The sequence below is a fragment of the Ciconia boyciana genome, chromosome 3 (assembly GCF_034638445.1).
Source record: "Ciconia boyciana chromosome 3, ASM3463844v1, whole genome shotgun sequence".
NCBI lineage: Eukaryota > Metazoa > Chordata > Aves > Ciconiiformes > Ciconiidae > Ciconia > Ciconia boyciana.
The window spans coordinates 32920219-32940319 of NC_132936.1; the positions used below are offsets into that span (position 1 = coordinate 32920219).

At 35.7% G+C, this 20101-nt stretch overlaps 1 protein-coding gene across 1 annotated transcript in view; it reads left to right on the forward strand.

Moving 5' to 3' along the window:
* ADGRB3 (adhesion G protein-coupled receptor B3) overlaps positions 1-20101 on the forward strand; it is a 464328-nt gene that overhangs the window by 213782 nt on the left and 230445 nt on the right. Inside the window, exons 9-11 of the mRNA XM_072857823.1 lie at positions 7694-7888; positions 14480-14548; positions 19509-19617. Of these exons, the coding sequence (XP_072713924.1) occupies positions 7694-7888; positions 14480-14548; positions 19509-19617 (373 nt within the window). The remainder of the gene's footprint in view (positions 1-7693; positions 7889-14479; positions 14549-19508; positions 19618-20101) is intronic.

Consider the following 20101-nt stretch of genomic DNA (forward strand, 5'->3'; position numbering starts at 1 on the left):
CAAGAGATGAAGGCCATTTAGGAACTCAATAAAGAAAGAATTCATCTAATTTTCCCTTAAAGTCTACCAGAACTGCAGGAACCTTCACTCCAACACAGCTGCAGAATGACTGCAGGAATTTGGCTAGGCAGCTAGTGGCAAAGAAGTGGTCACAGCATCTTACACTTACAGTCATTCCCCTGCTTTTTTGTCCACTATTTCATTTGCTGCATTCCCTCACTGTGTTTAAGCTGAGATTTGTAAGTATGTGAGGCACAAAGGATTCTTCTCTTGCCTACTACTTAATGCAGTACCCCCATGCAGAAATTAGGGCTCCCCAATAATGCTAATTTCCTTGAATAAACCATTTTGGTTTGTCCTGCAAACAGAATTGAGTGTCATTGGAATGACTATATAGAAACATAAAATCAAATAAATATAGAAATTGGTTAAAATCAAATACACATATAAATTGAAGCAGTTAATCAGAGCTTTATGTTTTAGGGACACATACTTACCAGGATGACCATGTACTATAAAAAAAGAAAGACAACTCATTCGTCGTATGTGCCTCAGCCATTCAGTCAGTATGGAGAGCCAGGAGACTTTACCTCAAGCACTGTTATGTCTGTCATAGAATGAAAACAACCCTCTCAGAGTCTTCATTCTCTTTTTTCTCTCAACTCTTGCTCTTGTCATGTTGCATTATACATAGATAACACAAATCTTGAAGACATGCCCTCTGGTTAAAAAAAGAAACAACAATAACAACAACAAATCTCTCACACAGCATGTCAACGTAAGCAGGATTTAATCACAGATAATTGGAGCATTTAATAGCAGTACTTAATAAAATAATAACGCAAATCCTGGTCAACAAAACCAGTGATAAGTATAAGAAGAAAGAAAAAACCAAACAACAACAAAATAAGTGATCTGTTTAATGATTATTCATTTCTCATCCCTAGAGCCATTTGTTACTCTACTGAAGAGCAGTCTTATCTCTTCAAAATATCTATTAAGATATTTTGTTGAATTCATGCTGAAATCAAAATACTGAAACGTTATAATGACTTTCTCTGTCACCTGTGTTGTGGTTTAACCCAGCAGGCAGCTAAACACCACACAGCTGTTCACTCACTCCCCCTCGCAGTGGGATGGGGGAGAGAACTGGAAATAGGTAAAGCTCGTGGGTTGAGATAAAGACAATTTAATAGGACAGAAAAAGAAGGGAAAATAATAACAATGCTAAAAGAATACACAAAACAAGTGATGCACAATGCAATTGCTCACCACCCGCTGACTGACACCCAGACAGTTCCTGAGCAGTGGCCACGCCCCCCCGGCCAAGTCCCCCTGGTTTCTATGCTGAGCATGACGTCATATGGTGTGGAATAGCCCTCTGGCCAGTTGGGGTCAGCTGTCCTGGCTGTGCCCCCTCCCAGCTTCTTGTGCACCTCCAACGTCCTCGCTGGCAAGGCAGTATGAGAAGCTGAAAAAGTCCTTGATTTAGTGTAAGCACTGCTCAGCAACAGCTAAAACATCAGTGTGTTATCAACATTATTCTCATCCTAAATACAAAACACAGCACTATACCGGCTACTATAAAGAAAATTAACTCTATCCCAGCAGAAACCAGGACAACCTGTTTGATGTTTATATCTCAAGGACTAGAATAAGTGACAATATTGATGATGGTGATAAAAAAAAAGAATTATGGTATGGGTTAAAGTGGCAAAAAAAATCTCTTGAGCAAAATAATAGAAGTGTTCTTGTGAAAGAGGGTAGAGAAAGAGGGTACAGAAAGAACTAAGAATCCCTCTGGACTGTTCACATTCTTCTTCTAAAAACATGTTAGACTTCCACAGATACCTCATCACATATAGAAGAGCACATACAATTTCTCTGGTGTCTGTGCAGAGATTCAGTTCACCTGAGATGAATGTCTAGAACAGCACAGGATTCTGTGTGACTAAGCTGGCTCCTTTTCTCTAAAAACAAATCACTGTTTTGAGGAGTATTTTGCCAAAGAAAATTTAGAAGTATATGACAGCTGGATGACTGTTTGTATATTTTCATCACTGTAAATTTAGCACAAGGTTGCAGTGATTTCAGCTGAATGCACAGAGGCAGATTGAGGCACAGTATCTGCAGAAACTTGGTGCAGCAGATTGCGCACCATGACAGTGGATAAATGCAAGAAGGTAAAAGTTCAGTTTCAGGGCACTCAGACTTTGACGTTTCTGGTTGGGGTAAATTATAGGAGGCTTTTGTTTGGGTTTCAGAATATTTGCAGGGGCCTGTTACAGAATTTTAGAACTGAAAGGAAATTCATGAAGTCATCCAACCCTAACTTCTGTCCCATCAAAATCAGCTATACTTGCATTATTCCAGCATTTTGTTTTCCTTGACGGTTATTAAGGCCTCCAATACGGAAGACTGCATAGTCTCTTCAGGTAAACTATGGTACAACATTTCCTTTACAGCTTAAAAGTTTTCCTTAATATATATCCTTAATCTTCCTTGACACAATGTATACCAATTACCTTTTCCCTTTTCTATTATAAACAAAGGGAATATATGATTTCCTTCCTCTCTGCAGAAACTGTTTATTAGTATGTTATCATGATCTAGATTGAGACTACTAACTAATTTCAGATTGAGACTACTAACTAATTTAAATGATGACAAAGTGGAAAATTATTTTGTATTGCTTTAGCAATCTCCTTCATAAAATGTTGAATGTATAGAAAAGGAAAAAAACTCTTATATGACATTAGGTTATAAACACTCAGATGCATACCTGAAGATGCATAGCTGTATCTTTAGACTCTACTCTGGTTTTTTTTAAAGGTGGATGAAATAATATTCTTGAACACTGAAACAGCTTGAAAATAAACAAATAAATTGTAAATAATTAATTATATCACGGGAAAATAAATGAAACTTCTAGATTCCGTGCTAAAATAGTTAAAGGACTGTCTGTCAATAATCAGAAAAAACACCCTGTAATGAAGTTTTTCTCAAATCTGAAAGGAAGAGCTTTCTCACAATGACATCACATTATCATTTAAACATCAGCATGCTGCATGAGTTCAGTTCAGTGCAGGATTATACCTATGGGAATATTTCAGCTGCCAAAAATATATTTTCTGCCTTTTTAATTTATGTGCCTAACTTTAAGCAGACAGATTTCAGCATTTCGGTTCCAACTTTTCTGGACCTCAATACTTGTAACTATAAAAAGTAAGTTTAATGCAAAATTAATATTTATTGAGGGGGTACTATCAATTCCAGCCTCAAGTTTAGAAGCCACAGAGGTCAGTTAATGTGATTCAGAGCATCCAAGATAAGATTTCAGGTGCTCTGGGTTGTTCTCTAGAGGAACAAACACTCTCAAAAGCTTTTAGGTTTCTAATACAGTTGTGTAATTCAAGTGGCTATTGCAGGTGATGTGAATATTCCTTCCTGTTCTGCATCTTAAGAGCATTATGAAAAATATTTTTAAAAATATTAGTGTTGGGTTGTGGAGGTACAAAGCAAAGTGGTTTGCAGATTATGAGCAATTTCAGGATATATTTTTATTTCAAACTATCTTTCCTCACTTCTATCTAAGGCTTCCTAATTGGGGTTCTTATAGTCCCCACTACCATAAAATCTATTAATGACATCATTAGTAATACCTAGCCATGAATCCAACATCATCTTAAAAAATAATGAAAAAAAGGATGATGGTGTAGTTACTCTTCAAATTAATCATTCTTTTCAATCTTTTATAGGTTTCTTGAGGGTTCATTGTTTTCTGTCCTTTCAAACCACTTCCAGCTGTTAAGTTTGCAGTAATTATTATGCAGTAATAAATTTGTACTCCAATTCTGGAAGCCTAGGAGCTCTGACTTTGTAAAGAGGCATTTTTATTATATCATACTTTCTGATAAATCAAGGGACAAAGGCAGTTGGACCCTGAGTCAAAGTCCAGTTAAACATTTCAGTAATTTTTCAAGTATGCAGCCATATATAGTGCAGGCGGCTAGAGGCTGGGCTGACAACTGAAGTATCACTTTAACAGCTGCTTCATTTCACTATCTCTCGGCTCATAAACTTTATTTTTAATGAGCCTGCCTGTAAGACCACTAAAAAATGACCTTCACAGAGAACTACAAGGACCTACAGTGGTGACCAAAATAGCTTTCTTGGACAGTGCATAATATCACAGTGACCATAGCATAGAAAATAAGCAGTATGGCGAGAAAGACATTATGCTAACTACTGATGAGAATATTCTGTATTTTCACACTGAAATATTCTTGTGGTAGCTGTGCAAGTAATATACTACCTTCAGCTCATACTAATCTGGTCATCTTCATGGCTTTAATAGTGTTGCACTAGTTTACATCAACTGAGTGAATGGCCTGAGATTTTGAAGTTGTGTTTGTTTAGGAACTGTAGACTGTCTTAAAACAAGAAAATGCATTATGTCATAAACTGATAATAAAGAGGCTGCTAATTCTTACCCTGCCCTGCACGTTGCTTGCTGGTCTGTAGTCAAAACTTTCTACTAATTAACTCTAATTTTCACCCACTTTCTTTACCTAAACACATTGCAACCTTTTCTTTTATTATGCTACTTCTAAGGGTATGCTGCTAGTCTAATTCAAGACAGTGTGGGCCTGGAGGGGTAGCTAAGGATCAGGGAAAGGAACTCCTGGGTTGGAGCTTGAGAGGGTGAAGAAAAGGTGCCCACCATGATCTGTACGAGTGGTGTGGCCCGAGGGAGGAAGAGTGCTTGTGCTGGCAAGTTGAGCTTTCTGGGTATGCCAATTTTTTAAAAACAGTTCCAAATTGAGCTGTAATTTCAAGAGCCAATAATTCTGAGGTACTTTAAACCACCTGCACCACAGCCCTGGCTACTTCTGAAGTAGGTGTAATAATTTAGTCCTGTGGCATTGTGGGCACTTGCTAGACCTTTTTTATCACTGTGTCCAAAAGCCATCAAAATGTCTTGCTGAAAGCACTAAAGGGTATACTACAGCTCCTACTTCTACTGCTAGAGATTTGTAACATTTTTCACTGAAAACAGAGCTTTACTTGCTAAAAACCAGTCAAAACTAGGATCATTTTAATTTATTATTTGCATTCCAAAAGCAGCTGAAACCAAGACTTCTGTATGCTATGCATGGTCCAAAACCAACAACAAATTAGCCCCTGCCATCTTTAAAATGTGAGTCTAAAGTCTAGCAGGAGCATGGAAAAACAAATGGGAGAGTGAACATACAGATGGAGCAAAAGGAAGCAAAATAATGCAATATAAAATAACATGCTAAATAGTTTGACAGGTTTCCTACCAGTGTTTTATACAAGCATAAGAGCACAGTAGATTTTTTATGAGGACTGATCACTTTGCTGTTGTTATTGGAATTAAAGAACCTCTTTGTTCTCTCTTAAGCTCTGCCTTCAAGTTGTGTGATGCCTTTCCCACAGTACATCCTGAGGCAGATGGTAGATTTGGGACTTCAGCTTCACGGACTGTCTTTTATGTTGTATGTCTTTTGGGCTTGACTAAAGACACGCTGAACATTGTTAATCCTCAAAATCTGGAAATACGCTCTGGGGTCAATGAACAGCTGGGCGAGTTCCAGCAAAAGTTCTGCTATGTTGTGTTACTGTGCTAACTGATGATCTTTTAATTTGCTACCCAGACACAGCATATGAGCAGATGAGGCAAATGGTAACATTTCACGGGCAAAATCACAAATCAAGCTCTTGTTTGCTTTCGCTTGTCCCCAAGAAGGTAGTTCATAATGTTATGTATACAATATCAGATCCCTGAATTTACTCAAATGAATTTTCTTCCATTCTCACACCTTTTTCTCCACTATTGTTTTCCTACATGATTACTTTCAAAGCCTCCTTCTAAAATGAATAGAAACTGCACAAAATTATTTCTGCAAGCAAGCTTCTTGCCTAATTACTTATTACAGTATTCTGAAGACTGAGGAAGGTATTCCTGCTGAAATATTTGTTAAAAAAACCTGATGAACTGCCTCAGTTCTCCTTACCGAAATTTTTGTTGATAATATTTGATTGTACAATTATGCTTGTACCTCTGGACTCATGGTACAGAGTAGATTCATTCCCTGTCCATGCTGCAGCGGGCAGATGTTCTCCCAAGTCTTAAGTATTTCTAGGGTTTGGGCAAGCCTGTTGTGGTCCATAACAATCCCCAGCTGCTATAAAGATGACTTAAGGCCATAAGCATAACTTGAAGCAGCCACTTTGCCCAGCCCCAGCTGTGTTACATATATCTAGTTTATCTCAAGACTGGTTGATGTAATCAAAATATGATCCAACAGCATGAAGAAAAACTATTTAGACCATGTATGTCAGAGGATGATTGCGTTTTTTAAATTGCTTTCATGAAGTTTATTTTGAACCCTTTTAATCTCTGTACTATATTTACTATATAGTCTATCCTTTTATTTGTTTGTTTGTTTGTTTGTTTTGATGAAGCCCCGCATATCCACACAAAGTGGCTGGGGAGATCTGGAAGTGACAAAAAGTATCTTTACACTCTTCCTTCCACTTCACCATCACATTATGTTACATTAGTCAACCTTCCCTCTATATGTCAGTAATAAGGCCAGGTTAAAAAGCAATTGAAGATACATTTACAGAGATGGTGTCAGCGTTTTGGTTGCCAGTTGCTCAGAATTTTCTCTTCATCCCTCCTGTTTAGAGTGAGGTCTGTCTCAGATCATTTATCTTTTCTTTAATTTAGCTTCAATTTGGAAGAACTTGTGTTTGTATACATAAATTCATATGCATATTTTAAAATAGGTTGTTTAAACCATGCACTCTTTTGCCTTGGCTGGCCTTGTGACATCATTGTGATACACTATGAATCTTCCTGGGATGCTGAGTCAGCTTTAAGAATTAATCAGATCCACAAGTTCAGCTTCTTATCAGGAGGATTCTTCTACCAGCATTTGCGTTTTGGATTACCTTTATCACTACCCCTGTACAGATCTGCTGGGAGAGCTACTGCTAAAGTATGCTCTCTTGGCTGATACACAGGAGCAATTCGTAAATTAATTTGTATTTCTTGAAAAAACAAACAAGATTGTTCCAAGTTAGCACCTTTGTGTTGTTAGTACTACAGAAGAGAGCACCATAATCAGCTTCCACCTAAACCATCACTCTTGTATTAACTAGCCAAGCTGGGCTGGCAGAGATGAAGGGTATGCTTTCCTATAGTAAACTAGATTATAACAAGGACTGCTTTAGCATTTACCCCTTTCAGAGCTCTTAGTTGTTTAATGAGTGGCAACAGTGGTTGTACAGCTGTTCCTCTGAGGAAGACTAGTTCCTTGCTACATCATGGCAGTAGATTAAAGCTGCAGTCCAGCCCATGGAGCTCCTTTGAGAACATGGATGTTGAGAAATTATTGGTGTCCAAAGAGAAGCAAATGGGTGAAACACAACAACTTCAGAATCTTTCAGTACAAAATCCATGGTTCTCTGATAAACATAATAATTCTGTTGTCATAGTCTACTATTTTGTCTTCTCTTTAACAGGATGAACTTTGTTATAATGGCTTTAATATTTAATATTACAATAGCTTTAATATTAAATATTTTTGGCTGTGTTTAGAATGTATCATACCTTTTCCTCAGTAAAGTAGATTCTGATATTCATTTTGTTCTTCTGGTACAGATTAAAGAGCACCTCGCCAAGGGACAGAGGATGTTGGCTGGTGATGGCATGTCTCAAGTAACCAAGACTCTACTGGATTTAACACAGAGGAAAAATTTTTATGCAGGGGACCTTCTAATTTCTGTGGAAATTCTCAGAAATGTTACAGACACATTTAAAAGAGCAAGTTATATCCCTGCATCAGATGGGGTGCAGGTAAGAGAAACATTGTAAGGGTAATGTTTCAATTGGTGGAGTTTATGTCAGTATACTGCATGTCACCTATTTTACCCACTGCGGAAACTAAATCTTCTGAATAATAGACACAAACATTGTTGACATAAAACTAAGATACAAGTGTAAAATAGGAAAAGACTCAGCTATATTTAATGAGACAAATATAAAAAAAAATGCAGCAAGTGAAAATGTAAAATTCTTTCTTTGTAACATTTATTTCAGTATCTTTCTCTTTCAAGGTTTGGTTTGATTGATAGGGAAGTGTAGGTATTTTTCTGCACTAAGCAATTCACTAGTGTTGTTTCTTCCAGTTCATTTCAGTTCAAAATCTATCCACAATGTTTCGTTATGTAATTCTGGCATTGCTTCTTCAATTCAAATAAATAAAGCTCATTAAAAGTGCACAGGAGTGATGGATAGTACACTTGATATTAATTTTCTATTTCACATGTTAGATTATCTCTTCTTGTGCAAGAGGCAAATTAAAATACTGTCAGAGCTAAAAACACTGTAATTATTTCTACATAATGTGCTGCACAACTCATTGTGTTATGTTCATTAAAATAAATATTTCACAGGACTTCTAGATTAGGATATTGGTTTCATCTATATCTGAGAATTTTAGACACTTTTCAAAGACTGTAGATGTACTGAAAAATAATACTAAGAAGGTAGATGTATGTATTATTTATGAAAAAGAGAGTTTCATGATCATTCATAAATTACTAATTAAGTTATTAATGCAGGTCATGTGTATTATTTGTTTGTGTAAAGGTAAGCATAGATTATAAATACACTTTGGAATATATGCATGCAGATAAATGGAGGTATCTTGGAAAAGATAATTTTTCCAGAGTTAGTTAAGTTTTCAAGAGCTTGCTATTATATTTTCAGTTTTCTTGTTTTTCTATGGACAAAGAAAAATGAACTTCCATAATAAAACCAATATTTCTTGTGTTGACCTGTAGCCAGCTGAAAGTAATATTTTTTGAGCAGTGCTTTTCAAAAAGTATTATTTTGGCTGGACAATCCTTTTTTTTTTAATTGAATGAGAGTCAATATCTTTTCCTGCTTTCATTAAGTTTTCCTGTTAAACAGGATGTTATTTCCTGAAAAATTTTCATGCATTCAGCAATCTGATAGCCCAATGTGACTTCTTCATGGTTCATAGGCACTACAGAAATCTTTGTTGGAACCAGCCTTGAGAAACTGCTTGGCACAAGTGATTCTGTTCATGGGCTTAGCAGATCACGTCATTTCGAGTTTGCATACATTAGAGAGAATTTGATTCTTTTCCCACTAATGACAGTGTCAAAAGTTCTGTTCACTTCGGCACTGTAGAGCTGTTTCCAAAATTCGTAATAGTATTCTGGCAGAACTTGGCAAAATGATTAGTAGTATTTTAATAATTTTTGATTAATCATTTTGAAGTGAAGAAATGAGAAAAGGCAAAAATTGGTAAGCCATATTGTGAAGGAAATAAGGATTTCTCAAACGAAAGAAATAACTGTATTTCAGGATTTAGATGCCTAAATACCAAGAGCTCCTAAATCCCAGCTGAAAAAAGGGACTGAAACTCAAAAAAAAAAAAAGTAAAAAAAAAGCTTAACAAATTGCAAGATAAAATAAAATCAAAAAAACAATGCATAGTGTTCAGGAAAGTAAATGAAATAAGAATTAAGCATGTGTTTTGCACAGGGGATACATTAAGCAATGTTCCTGTTACTGACTTCTGATGATATAAAATAAAATCCTGGCTCAGTAACATCAGTTTAAATTTTACTGTCAATTTCTGAGAAACCAGGATTTTCCCATATGTAAACATAAGTCATATGCTACCATACTCTAGAGGATTGTATTTAATTTTTATTTTCACTGTCACATATTTTCATTCTTTCTAGTCCGTCATCAAAGTAAGTGACAAAAAGGAGAAAATGAAATTAATTTGCACAAAAATACCAAGATTCTTCTTTCTGAAATACCAAGATTCTTCTTTCTTCTTTCTGAAGAATCTCTGTGTCATGTTCTAATTCCATTGTATTTTTTGCACTAGATAAATAGTAGAATTTCCTAGGATTTTTGTTTTAAATAAATTTTCAGAAAAGTGCAGTGAGGTTTAAAATCCCTGAAAGTCATAATTTATCATTTCGCATGATGTCAGAAAAGTAGATTATGAATTATGGGTAATAGTATTTTTTAAGGTCCATACAAAAACAACACTTCCACTTCCATTAAAACTGAGAAGGGAAAAGTGTATATGTCTGAGTATATTTGTTTCTTATACATTCCATCCATCTGGATAGCCCTTCAAACTGTCTATAATCTCTGGTTTATATCCAGTATTAATATTCATGAATAGTGCAAAAGATGTGATTCAGAGACTCCATAAGAAAAAGAATGAACAGAAAAGTGAGATCAAATTTGAAAATTTCAGCCTAATTACTCAAAATGAAGATGCCACTGCCTGATGTGCTGCATAGAAAATGCCACTTGTTTAGGAAGACAGATACCAAGAGCAAAATGGAATTTCTAAAGTATGCATGTCTAGTGCCAAGTTATTTATTATATGACTGTTTTTCTTTTTGCATATTTTAACCTTTTCTGCAACAATATTTATGTATACATTACATATACAGTGTCAGGAAGAAAAATAACCATGTATGAGGCAGTTAAACAATATAGAAGGTACCCTGCATCAGTGACTGAAAACAGCAGTACAGCAGCAGAAATAGCAGAAGACGAGTCATGCAATTATTCTACAGGCAAGGTCTTTCCCTTAATATGGAAATTACTTTAAAATACACTGTGTAGGTATACTGAGGCTATGAGATGGCCACTGTGCTATTACTTGTGTAAGAAGGATTCTACCTGGAAGATAATTAACATTTTAAATAAGCATAATATAAGCAACATTTTGGAACACTTTCCAGGACTGATCTAACAGTGCTTGAACTACCTTCTAAGGATAGGATGGCAGGAAAGGAACTACCTTTCAGGACAGGATGGCAAAGTGAGTTGTACAATCCCCTCATCCAGTGACCAACAGGAAACAAGATTTCTTCCCAAATAAATTAGAGCAGTATAATCCCATTTATATTAGCCACAAGGACCCTTGCTGTCAGTCAGGGATTAACAGGATTGCCCAATGCTTTTTTCCCCCCACCTTCCCCCTCCCACACACACATTCCCTATGCTGAAGTCCAAAAGTAGAGGTGACTTAAGGCTATCCATTAATTCCTCCTAGGGAGGAATTCTTCTCTAGCTGTATAAAAGGATTATGACAGCTTTATGCCTACAGAGAGGGTCAAAGAATTTGGACTGGAACAGAGAACTCCAGCCATTGTATTACAGAAGAAAAAGATTGAAAGGATGGAAATTAAATTAGGAAAACATAATTGTCCATTCCTGACTGTAACTGGCATTATCCTCAAAAAAGCCTGGGCAAAAATAAAGGACTTCAAAATTTGGCTCTGGCTGTCACAACATTTTCTGTAGTGGCCAGTTCAGTAATATGTAAGCCCTGCCATGAAAGGAAGGAGCTTGATTCTACAAGGAGGTCCAGTGTTTACTGCAGTAATACCATCAGATCACATCCATAATGCTTCTAAAATTTAGCCTTCATACCTGTCAATCATTTTACTAAAGGGCAATGTTGTCTCTTGCAGCATTAATGAAGTGAACAAGAAAATAGTCAAAGTAGGTGAAAGACTTTTTAACCCCTATTCCCCTGTCACATTTTTGGAGTGCATCTCATATCTATTCATTATTGAAACAGCAAAGCCATTTAATTGTCTCTCTGTTTAATTCACAAAGCGCCAGTATTGCTGACTGAAAAATCTTCATGTATCTCAGCCTCCAATGCTACCATAAATATGACATCCACCAGGGATAGAAATAGAGAAAAAAAAGATTTCAAGAAGCAAAGATTTCAAGATATTCTTGTCACTAGGTTGTTATACATCATTTATAGTTTATTGGCAAGTACAAAGTATATATTAAATCAGTTATTGCTCATCTTTTGTTTCTGCTTGAGTCTATGATTATTTATAAGCTTTTTCACATATATTTCTGTTAATTATTGGTCATTTTAATGCTTTCATGTAACTAAAATAAACATAAAATTTAATGAACACATAATGTTATTAGCAAAACCATGTAATTTATCATCTGCAAGAAACATTTATAACTCCTGAGTGTTTTTCAGGCGATCTAGGATACTCTTAGATAGATCTGATTACACGGACATGGATACTTCTGCAATTAAGGCATAGACTGTTTCTGCAGGGGAATCAGTGGCTGCAATGTAGTGCAAAACTAGCTTTGAACCAGCTCCTTAGTATGATAAATTATCCCACACTGAGCTCCATGCTGCTGCAGCTAGACTGCTGCTAGCACCCTAACAAGTTAAAGTTAGCTAAAATTTCCATCCACTGCATCTCCACAGTATTACACTGGAAGAGTGCAGAACTATCATGCTTTAAAAAGTGTTTTCCTCAGGCAAAATCCCCCTAAGGCCGACTCTACCTCGTAGAACTCTTTGCCAAAATCATAATATCCTAGAGTAGATGTGGTTATAGTGCCATGAAACTGCTTTGGCCAGTAAAGTTAATTTTACTTGGGGGACCAATAAAGCTGTACGTTTTTCCTAGCTGAAGTTGCATTTACACAATTATGATTTGCCAACCTGGTTAAACTGGCAAATCCTTTGTAATGAACACTAAATGTAACTCTTTTAATTTTGCTTTATTTTGCTACTGAATACCTGAAAGAGATGAAATGTATTCTTGGTATATAAGCAATACATAGCTACATTTTCCTCTTCTTATCTTCAGCTTGTCAGGAAAGTTCCCTTCTGTATCACTGCAAGTTGGATCAAACCATGAGAACATTTTTCTTGTATGTCCTGTCTTTAATCCCCATCATCCTGTCCCAGTGCATACTTGTCATTTTCACAGGAGCTTTCTGAGCCATTCCTTTCTTTTCATGAAGTTTTGTGTTACTGAAGCTTATGGATATTTTAATACTGACTTCAGTGAGAGAAGAATTGTGCCCTCATTAATGTACAGGATTATTTTGCTCAAGTTCTCCAAAGTGTCAGTCACCTCTATATTAAATTTGCCAAGTTAAAGCAATTTTTATCCGTTTAAATTTTATGGTTGTATAATTAACTTCCTAATGATGAGGCAAAGATGGATCCTCTCACTTGTCACGTAGTTATTCTTAGGACTAGATTAAACTGGTAAAAATGTTTTTGTGTAAAAATAGTTTTCGTGTAAAAATAGTTTTCATGTAAAAATACTTTTCACAGGTTTTATTCAATTTTGTATCTTACAATGTTTCACTTACACGGTTGTGAGACACCTAAAATATCTGTGATATCTCATATTTTGAAATTAATGTCTTTTCAAGTACAACCACAGTATCCATAGTACACTAAGTTTGGAAGTTATTTCTGCTCTCATTTCAGTCACTGTGCAGCTGAATGCTTTGTACTTTCATTAACAGTGAATAAAGTTACTTCTTAAACCTTATTTAAGCTCTATTTATCGCCACAAAATAGCTAAAAAGTAAGTGCAGGTGAGGGAATGACCATTAATCCGAGTCCCAATAGGGTCCTATGGTTGGTATTCCACTTAAAGATTTTTTGGATGTTGCAAGGATCTTAATTGCACTCTTCAGCTAAAGTCAGTGGAAACTACATATGTCTTTTATGAAGGAACAGATAAATTATAATTGGCAGGCTGTAGACAAAATTGACATTCTGCACAAAAAGTGATACAGAGCTGAGAACAGACTCTGCACAAATTCTTAGTTTTTAAAGATGAAGAAGTTGGGAATACAAATTGGTAGAGAGAGCAGACAAAATTAGAAAGGAAAGCTCTCCACAAACACTTGGAAGAGTGATTTTTAAAATGTGTGATTTAAAAGCGAAATGTCCTGTCTTTTATTTGTTTTTTCCTTATAGTTAAATGAATAGGAGAATCAAATAAAGAAATTAACAGTTTAAGGTCAAATTGTTGTTTGTCAATAATTGTTTCTTTTCAGTTGAAATTACTAAAAGGACAGAGGCAAATGTAACTTTTTAAAAGTAAGATGCACCTGGTTTCACACAGCATTTACCAATGAAATACCATTGTATGCCCTATTTATGGTCATTAACGATCATTGTCTCGTTTTGAATAGAAACTAGTGGCCTGGTGTTTTCTTAGTGTACATTGTTTATTTGTGAAATATATAGTTGTCTAGTTTCTGGAATGAGAGCAATTTGAAAATAGAACGCTGTCACATTTAGAAGATTAGCAAGTTTAAAAGGTTCTTATTTTATACAAAGCAATAGTATGGGACCTGATTATATGGCCAGAAATGAACAATTAACCATAAAATATATGTGCCCTTTTATCAGTCTAATATATTATTTTGTTACCTCATCTCTTCCACTGACAGAAAATAGGCTGCAGAACTGCATCTGTGATAGAGAAAGGAAAACTTTCTTAATGTCAACTTAAGGATATGACTGTTTATGTCATTAAAATTAATTTTACTTTGTCTTTTGTTTAATTATTTTTTCAGAACTTCTTTCAAATCATTAGTAACCTCTTAGATGAAGAAAACAAAGAGAAATGGGAAGATGCGCAACAGGTAAGATTTGCATTTTGTAACTCATCAATTTAAAAAATTGGAAACTATGTATTTTATGACATGCACTGTATCAGAAGCCACACATTATTTCAGTAAGTCATGACAAAGTGGAATGTATGGTTTCAAAAATCAGGTTAAACGTACACCCTGCTGTAAGTGAAAGGAAATCCTAAGTGAGATAATATTTTGGAAATAAGTGATGCATTTCAAAACGGAGTAATTCCAGAACCCATTGGCTAATTCCTTAGGTTAAAATTATATTAAGAATATAAAGCACTTCTCTTGATGAACAGATTTTAATTGCATTTCATGGGATTATTTGCTGTGTCTTTCCTTTTGATGTTGTAATGAAGTACATACGAAAATGCTACTAAAGGTTAGCTGCAATGATGCTTTTATTAAACAGAACACATCAGAACTCACCTACAGAACTCACACGACCCCACCAAACAACTTACAGAAATTTAAACAGTAGACCTTTTTTAAAAGGTTGTATTTAGGGGAACAGTTGTAATCCTTAAGACTGCCAAATTTCAGGACTAAATTAGATATTATGATAGCACTTTATAAAATTATGAAGTCTAACAAAAATCATTGATTTATAATAAAAGAGTTTAAAATTCAAATGAAAACCATTTTTTTGCTTGGATATAGATATTTCCTACATGCTTATACCAAGAACATTATAGGACAATGTTAATATTTATGTTCATGAACATGACCATAGAATGATCAAATTTATTCAGATAACAAATAACAGTGACAATGGGGATGAACACATAATTATGTACAGAGAAAAAATTATGGAGGTAGTCAAAGGCAGGGAAACATTTCTCTATGAAGAATGATTAAACAAAGCAAGGTATTTCGGTGTGAAAAAAGAGTCAACTGCACTTATATGCAATAGAAGCTTTTAAAATCAGGAGTGCATTGGAGAATATAATGTGGGAATGATTAATCTATTCACTTGTGCTTCTCGTAAAATAATTAAAGGACATCAAATAGTGGCAGATTGAGAATTAATACTAGGAGATACTTTTTCTACAGAAAGTCAGGTTGCAGAACTTCTTGCCACTGAAAGTACGCAAGTTAAAAAAGTAAATAGACAAATTAATGAAAGAAAAGTCAGTATAGGACTGTTCATAGAAAGATCCCGTTTTTGCTTAAGGAAGTCCCGTGGCAATAAAGTGCTAAAGGCTGGGCAAGAATTCCAAAAGAAGTATCACTATGTGCATGCCCCTTTATACTCTTCCTTAGACATCTGCTATTTGCCACTGTCAAAGGCAAGAAAATGGCTTACATAGATCTTTGGTCTGCTCTTGTATGGTCATTGCCACTGTGTTATATAGATACTTGAAATTTGTTCACTTTTAATGTGGTTCTTAATAAATCACTAGGTGTTTGAAGGTCTTTGAAGCTATTTAACTTCATTTTTTGTAAGTTCATCTTTATAATATGACTAAGAAAGGGAAGATCAAGACTTTTCGCTACCAATTCAAACCTTCCAGTAAACATATGATGCTGCAGCTAACCCATTGTAATTTAGCCAGGAACTGTATTTTTCTTTTGTTGTTTTTCTGTTCCCCTGTGTAAGAACCATCTACAAAAATAGACAAAGTATGTACTTTTCCTTAGTGGTGGTGGATGGAAGCAGCAAAATCACATGCATGTGGGCAGTTTCCATAAACAGCACCAAGATTAGGGAACCAATATTAAGCAACCATTTTAGCCCCACTAACAAACAGACAGGATACCACTCGTTATGTTATCAGCCTTGTCTTCTTCTACCTCCACCCTGCCTGCTGACCCATGCCACGTCCACCATCTGTCCCATGAAGATCAGGGGATGACAGCACCTAAGAGGAAATGGTGAGAATGTGGAGGTAAAAGAGGGAACAACAAATCTCCAGTTCCCTCCCCTCATTTCTGCTGGTAGACGTGGTGTTGAAAAAGGGAGAGGAGACAAGTTATTTCTACTTTTCCATAGTTCCTTCTCTCTGCCTGGTAATTCATTGTCTCTCAGAACTGAGTACAGCACTGGTAGGCAGGCAGGAACCCAGGCAAGCACCAAGGTGAGCTGAACGCAGGAGTAGCGGGGCCATAGCTGCCTGGTGACAAAGCTAGGGAATTCACTAAATCTTAGACTCCTGAGCTATGGCACCCGAAGAAACCATACCACTGCTCTTGTTACTGTTCTTGGGCAGTTACACAAGCAGTCTCAAAGAAACTATTGAAGCAAGTAGCTCTTCATACCGGCTAGGAAGGGTGAGCTGGACTCCTAAGTACTCCTAAGATTCTTTTTTTCTTTCACTATTGAAAAAAATAAAGTTTTCCTATACAAAATATTATTTCATGTCATATTTTGGATAAAACACTGAAAAGTTATGGTTAAATAGAATTGGATTTTAAAACAGAAACAATATTATTTGAAATTACTACAACCTGTGCAATGACTTTTTTAGTTTTTATGTCAAAATCAAGGTAGGAATTGAACTTGAAAAGAATGTGCGCAAGTCATTATGTGCTGCGAATACAATCTAGTGCGAACACTATTAATCATTAAATAAGAGTAAAGGTGATTCTGTTTCCAGTTCAGCCACTCAGCTGACTTTTTTTTGTAATGAAACAGTGCAAACCAAGGGGCAGTCTAACCAACTTTTTTTGCCAGCTTGCATCGTTTTCTTGAACTCCACAGCTACTGCTAGCATAGATCTCTTAGCCTGTTTTCTGGATTCTTTGCTGGAAAGAAAATCTTACTCACTGTCAGCAAATTGCTGACTTTCTATCAAGTATACAGCTGCAATGCCTCAGCACATCCTTTTTTCTAGATTAAATGCCAGCAGTTGATATCATTAATTACAGGTTATATAGCATTCAGATAAGCAGCACTCACTTTAATACTTGCGTTTTGTTAAGAGCTGATGTAAAGCACTGCACACAGGAAACCACTTCAAGTCCACAATGCGTAAGTTTATACTGGTGTTTAAAAACACAGGAGCTATTCTGCATATTCTCCATCACCATCTGCTGGCATCCTATTGATTAACCAGTACTTCAGATATATAAAGATGAAGAGTACCTCTATAACACTGACTGTTCAACAGTTTCTGCTGAAGTTATTACTATAAAATTTTATGTGCAAGAACTAGGTGAAAAAAAAATTTTTTACTGAAATTTATCCTTAGTACATAATCTGTGAGTGTGTGTGTGCTATAAATGAGATGGATGCAAAACCCACACTTATTACATCAGTAACTCATCATTAGGAAAATGTAATTTAAGTCTCCTTCACCTGAAGCAGCATTTGCCACCTGTTAGGATCATAAATGGCACAATGAATTCTTCATAAAAATGGTATTGCTGCCCTGCCTTTTATAAAAAGATCCTTGTAGAAAACAAAGCACATTGTGAAATTCTCTATTCTGAACTGAGCAGCTATGGATCTAGACAGATAAAGCAAGATGAAGAAGGAGCGCAGCATGCTGGAATTTATAGTCTCTATAGGCATTTTTTAGAGTCTGTAGTCCCGGTAGTGGAAAGAATGGGTTGAATGTTGCTCATAAGGTGAAATTTGGATATCTCACTGATATGATGAAAAAAGCACGATGGACAGGTCATACATTCTTTTTCTATTGCAAAATACTGTGTTACTGAAAATTGTCCTGTTCATAACAGACCGTAACAACCAAAAATATTTTTTTATGTATAAGATATGAGCAGAAGCTTTAAGCTTATTAATAACTGTTTTGACCTTTAATGCAGTTTTGATGATGCATCATTATTGTTGAATGTAACAATTTTTAATATTTTTGTGATCGTAGTAGCTTACAGCTTTGCAAATAAATTATATTTTTGGAAATGTGCTAGTCCTTACCATTTTGAAAGTCATATTGAGAGGCTGCATTAGCAATGCAAAAGCTACTGTAATTTATTTTAGTTTACTGTGTCCAGTTCTTGGCTCCCCAGCACAAGACATGGACATAATGGAATGAGCCCAGTGAAGAACCATGAAGATGGTTAGGGGACTGGACCATCTGATATGCAAGGAGAGGCTGAAAGAGCTAACACTATTTTGCCTGGACAAGAGAAAGCTCAGTGGGGATCCTGTCAATGTTAAAAAATCTTGCGAGGAGCGAATAAAGAAGACTGAGCCAAACTCTTCTCAGTGGTGTCCAGTGACAGGACAAGAAGCAAGGAGCAAAAATTAAAATACGGCAAATTCCATTTAAATATAAGAAAAACCTTTTCACTGTGAGAGTGATTGAATGCTAGAACATGTTGCGCAGACAGGCTCTGGGGTCTCCATCCTGGCAGATATTCAAAATCCAACTGGATGTGGTCCTGGGCAACCTGCTAGAGCTGATCTTGCTCTGAGCAGGGGGTTGAACTAGATGATCTTCAGAAGCCCCTTCTAACCTCGGCTATTCTATGATTCTACTACTCCACAACAGCAATGAAAATAGTATTACTAATAACAATTTATATTACTTAAATATTGATTAAAGCAACAAAGGTTTATCATGCTGGAGAGGCCATGGTAAGATTTGCATTCAGCTGTTTGTGTCAATAGTTCTGAAGTTATTGAAGATATCTTCCAGAGGAAGGAAGAATATTTTAATTAGAATTATTCTGGAAAAGGAAATGCTTTAACCATTAATGAAAGTAATGGCCAGTAAAAATTTCTTTTGACAAGTGCAGTGACTTAGAGCAAACATTCCACAGTTCTAGTGCAAAACTGATTTCATGTAGTTTTAAGGGAAGTAGTGTCTGTCCACATGAGGATCTAATGACAAAATGGTCGTTTTACAGTGACAGAAAATGTTCAGTATTGAAACATGGGAAGAGCAGTTTGACTGTTAAATCTCACATTTCATTTGATAGCATTTAGATTTTATTTGAATTTGCTGCTGTAGAGATTTTGATATTATAGTTAACAGCATATCTGACCTTCCTTCGTTAGATCTATCCGGGCTCGGTGGAGTTAATGCAGGTGATTGAAGATTTTATACACATTGTTGGAATGGGAATGATGGACTTTCAGAATTCATACCTAATGACTGGAAATGTAGGTAAGAAATAGGAATTTTTTTCTATCAAATTTATGAACTATTGAAAATCAGAAATTGCAAGTATGTACTATAGAGTTGCTGCTTCTATCACAATCCAGATTGGGCTCCTCTTCCTCCTCCAGATTATCTCTGTTGCTTGGTTATCTCTGTTGCTCTGGTTTAACACACTCGATATGCCTTACACATTGGATTTCTCCATAATCATATCTCAAGATCTAAATGCAAAGTTTCAAACTGCAAATAAAATTCTGAAAATACTCATCAGAATACTATGAACTGTAGGTATATGTTACAGTATTTCCAGGACATACAGTGTTTCAAATGGTAATTTAGAAAATCATGCTAATTAAGATGATAATGATATACTTAATAGCTTGAGAAGTGTTAATTTTGTTGACATTATCTCTTTTAATATTCTGTTCTCCAAAAGAACAGTCTTTGCACATGTTATGGTGTGATAATAATCAGCATAGACAGGTAAGCA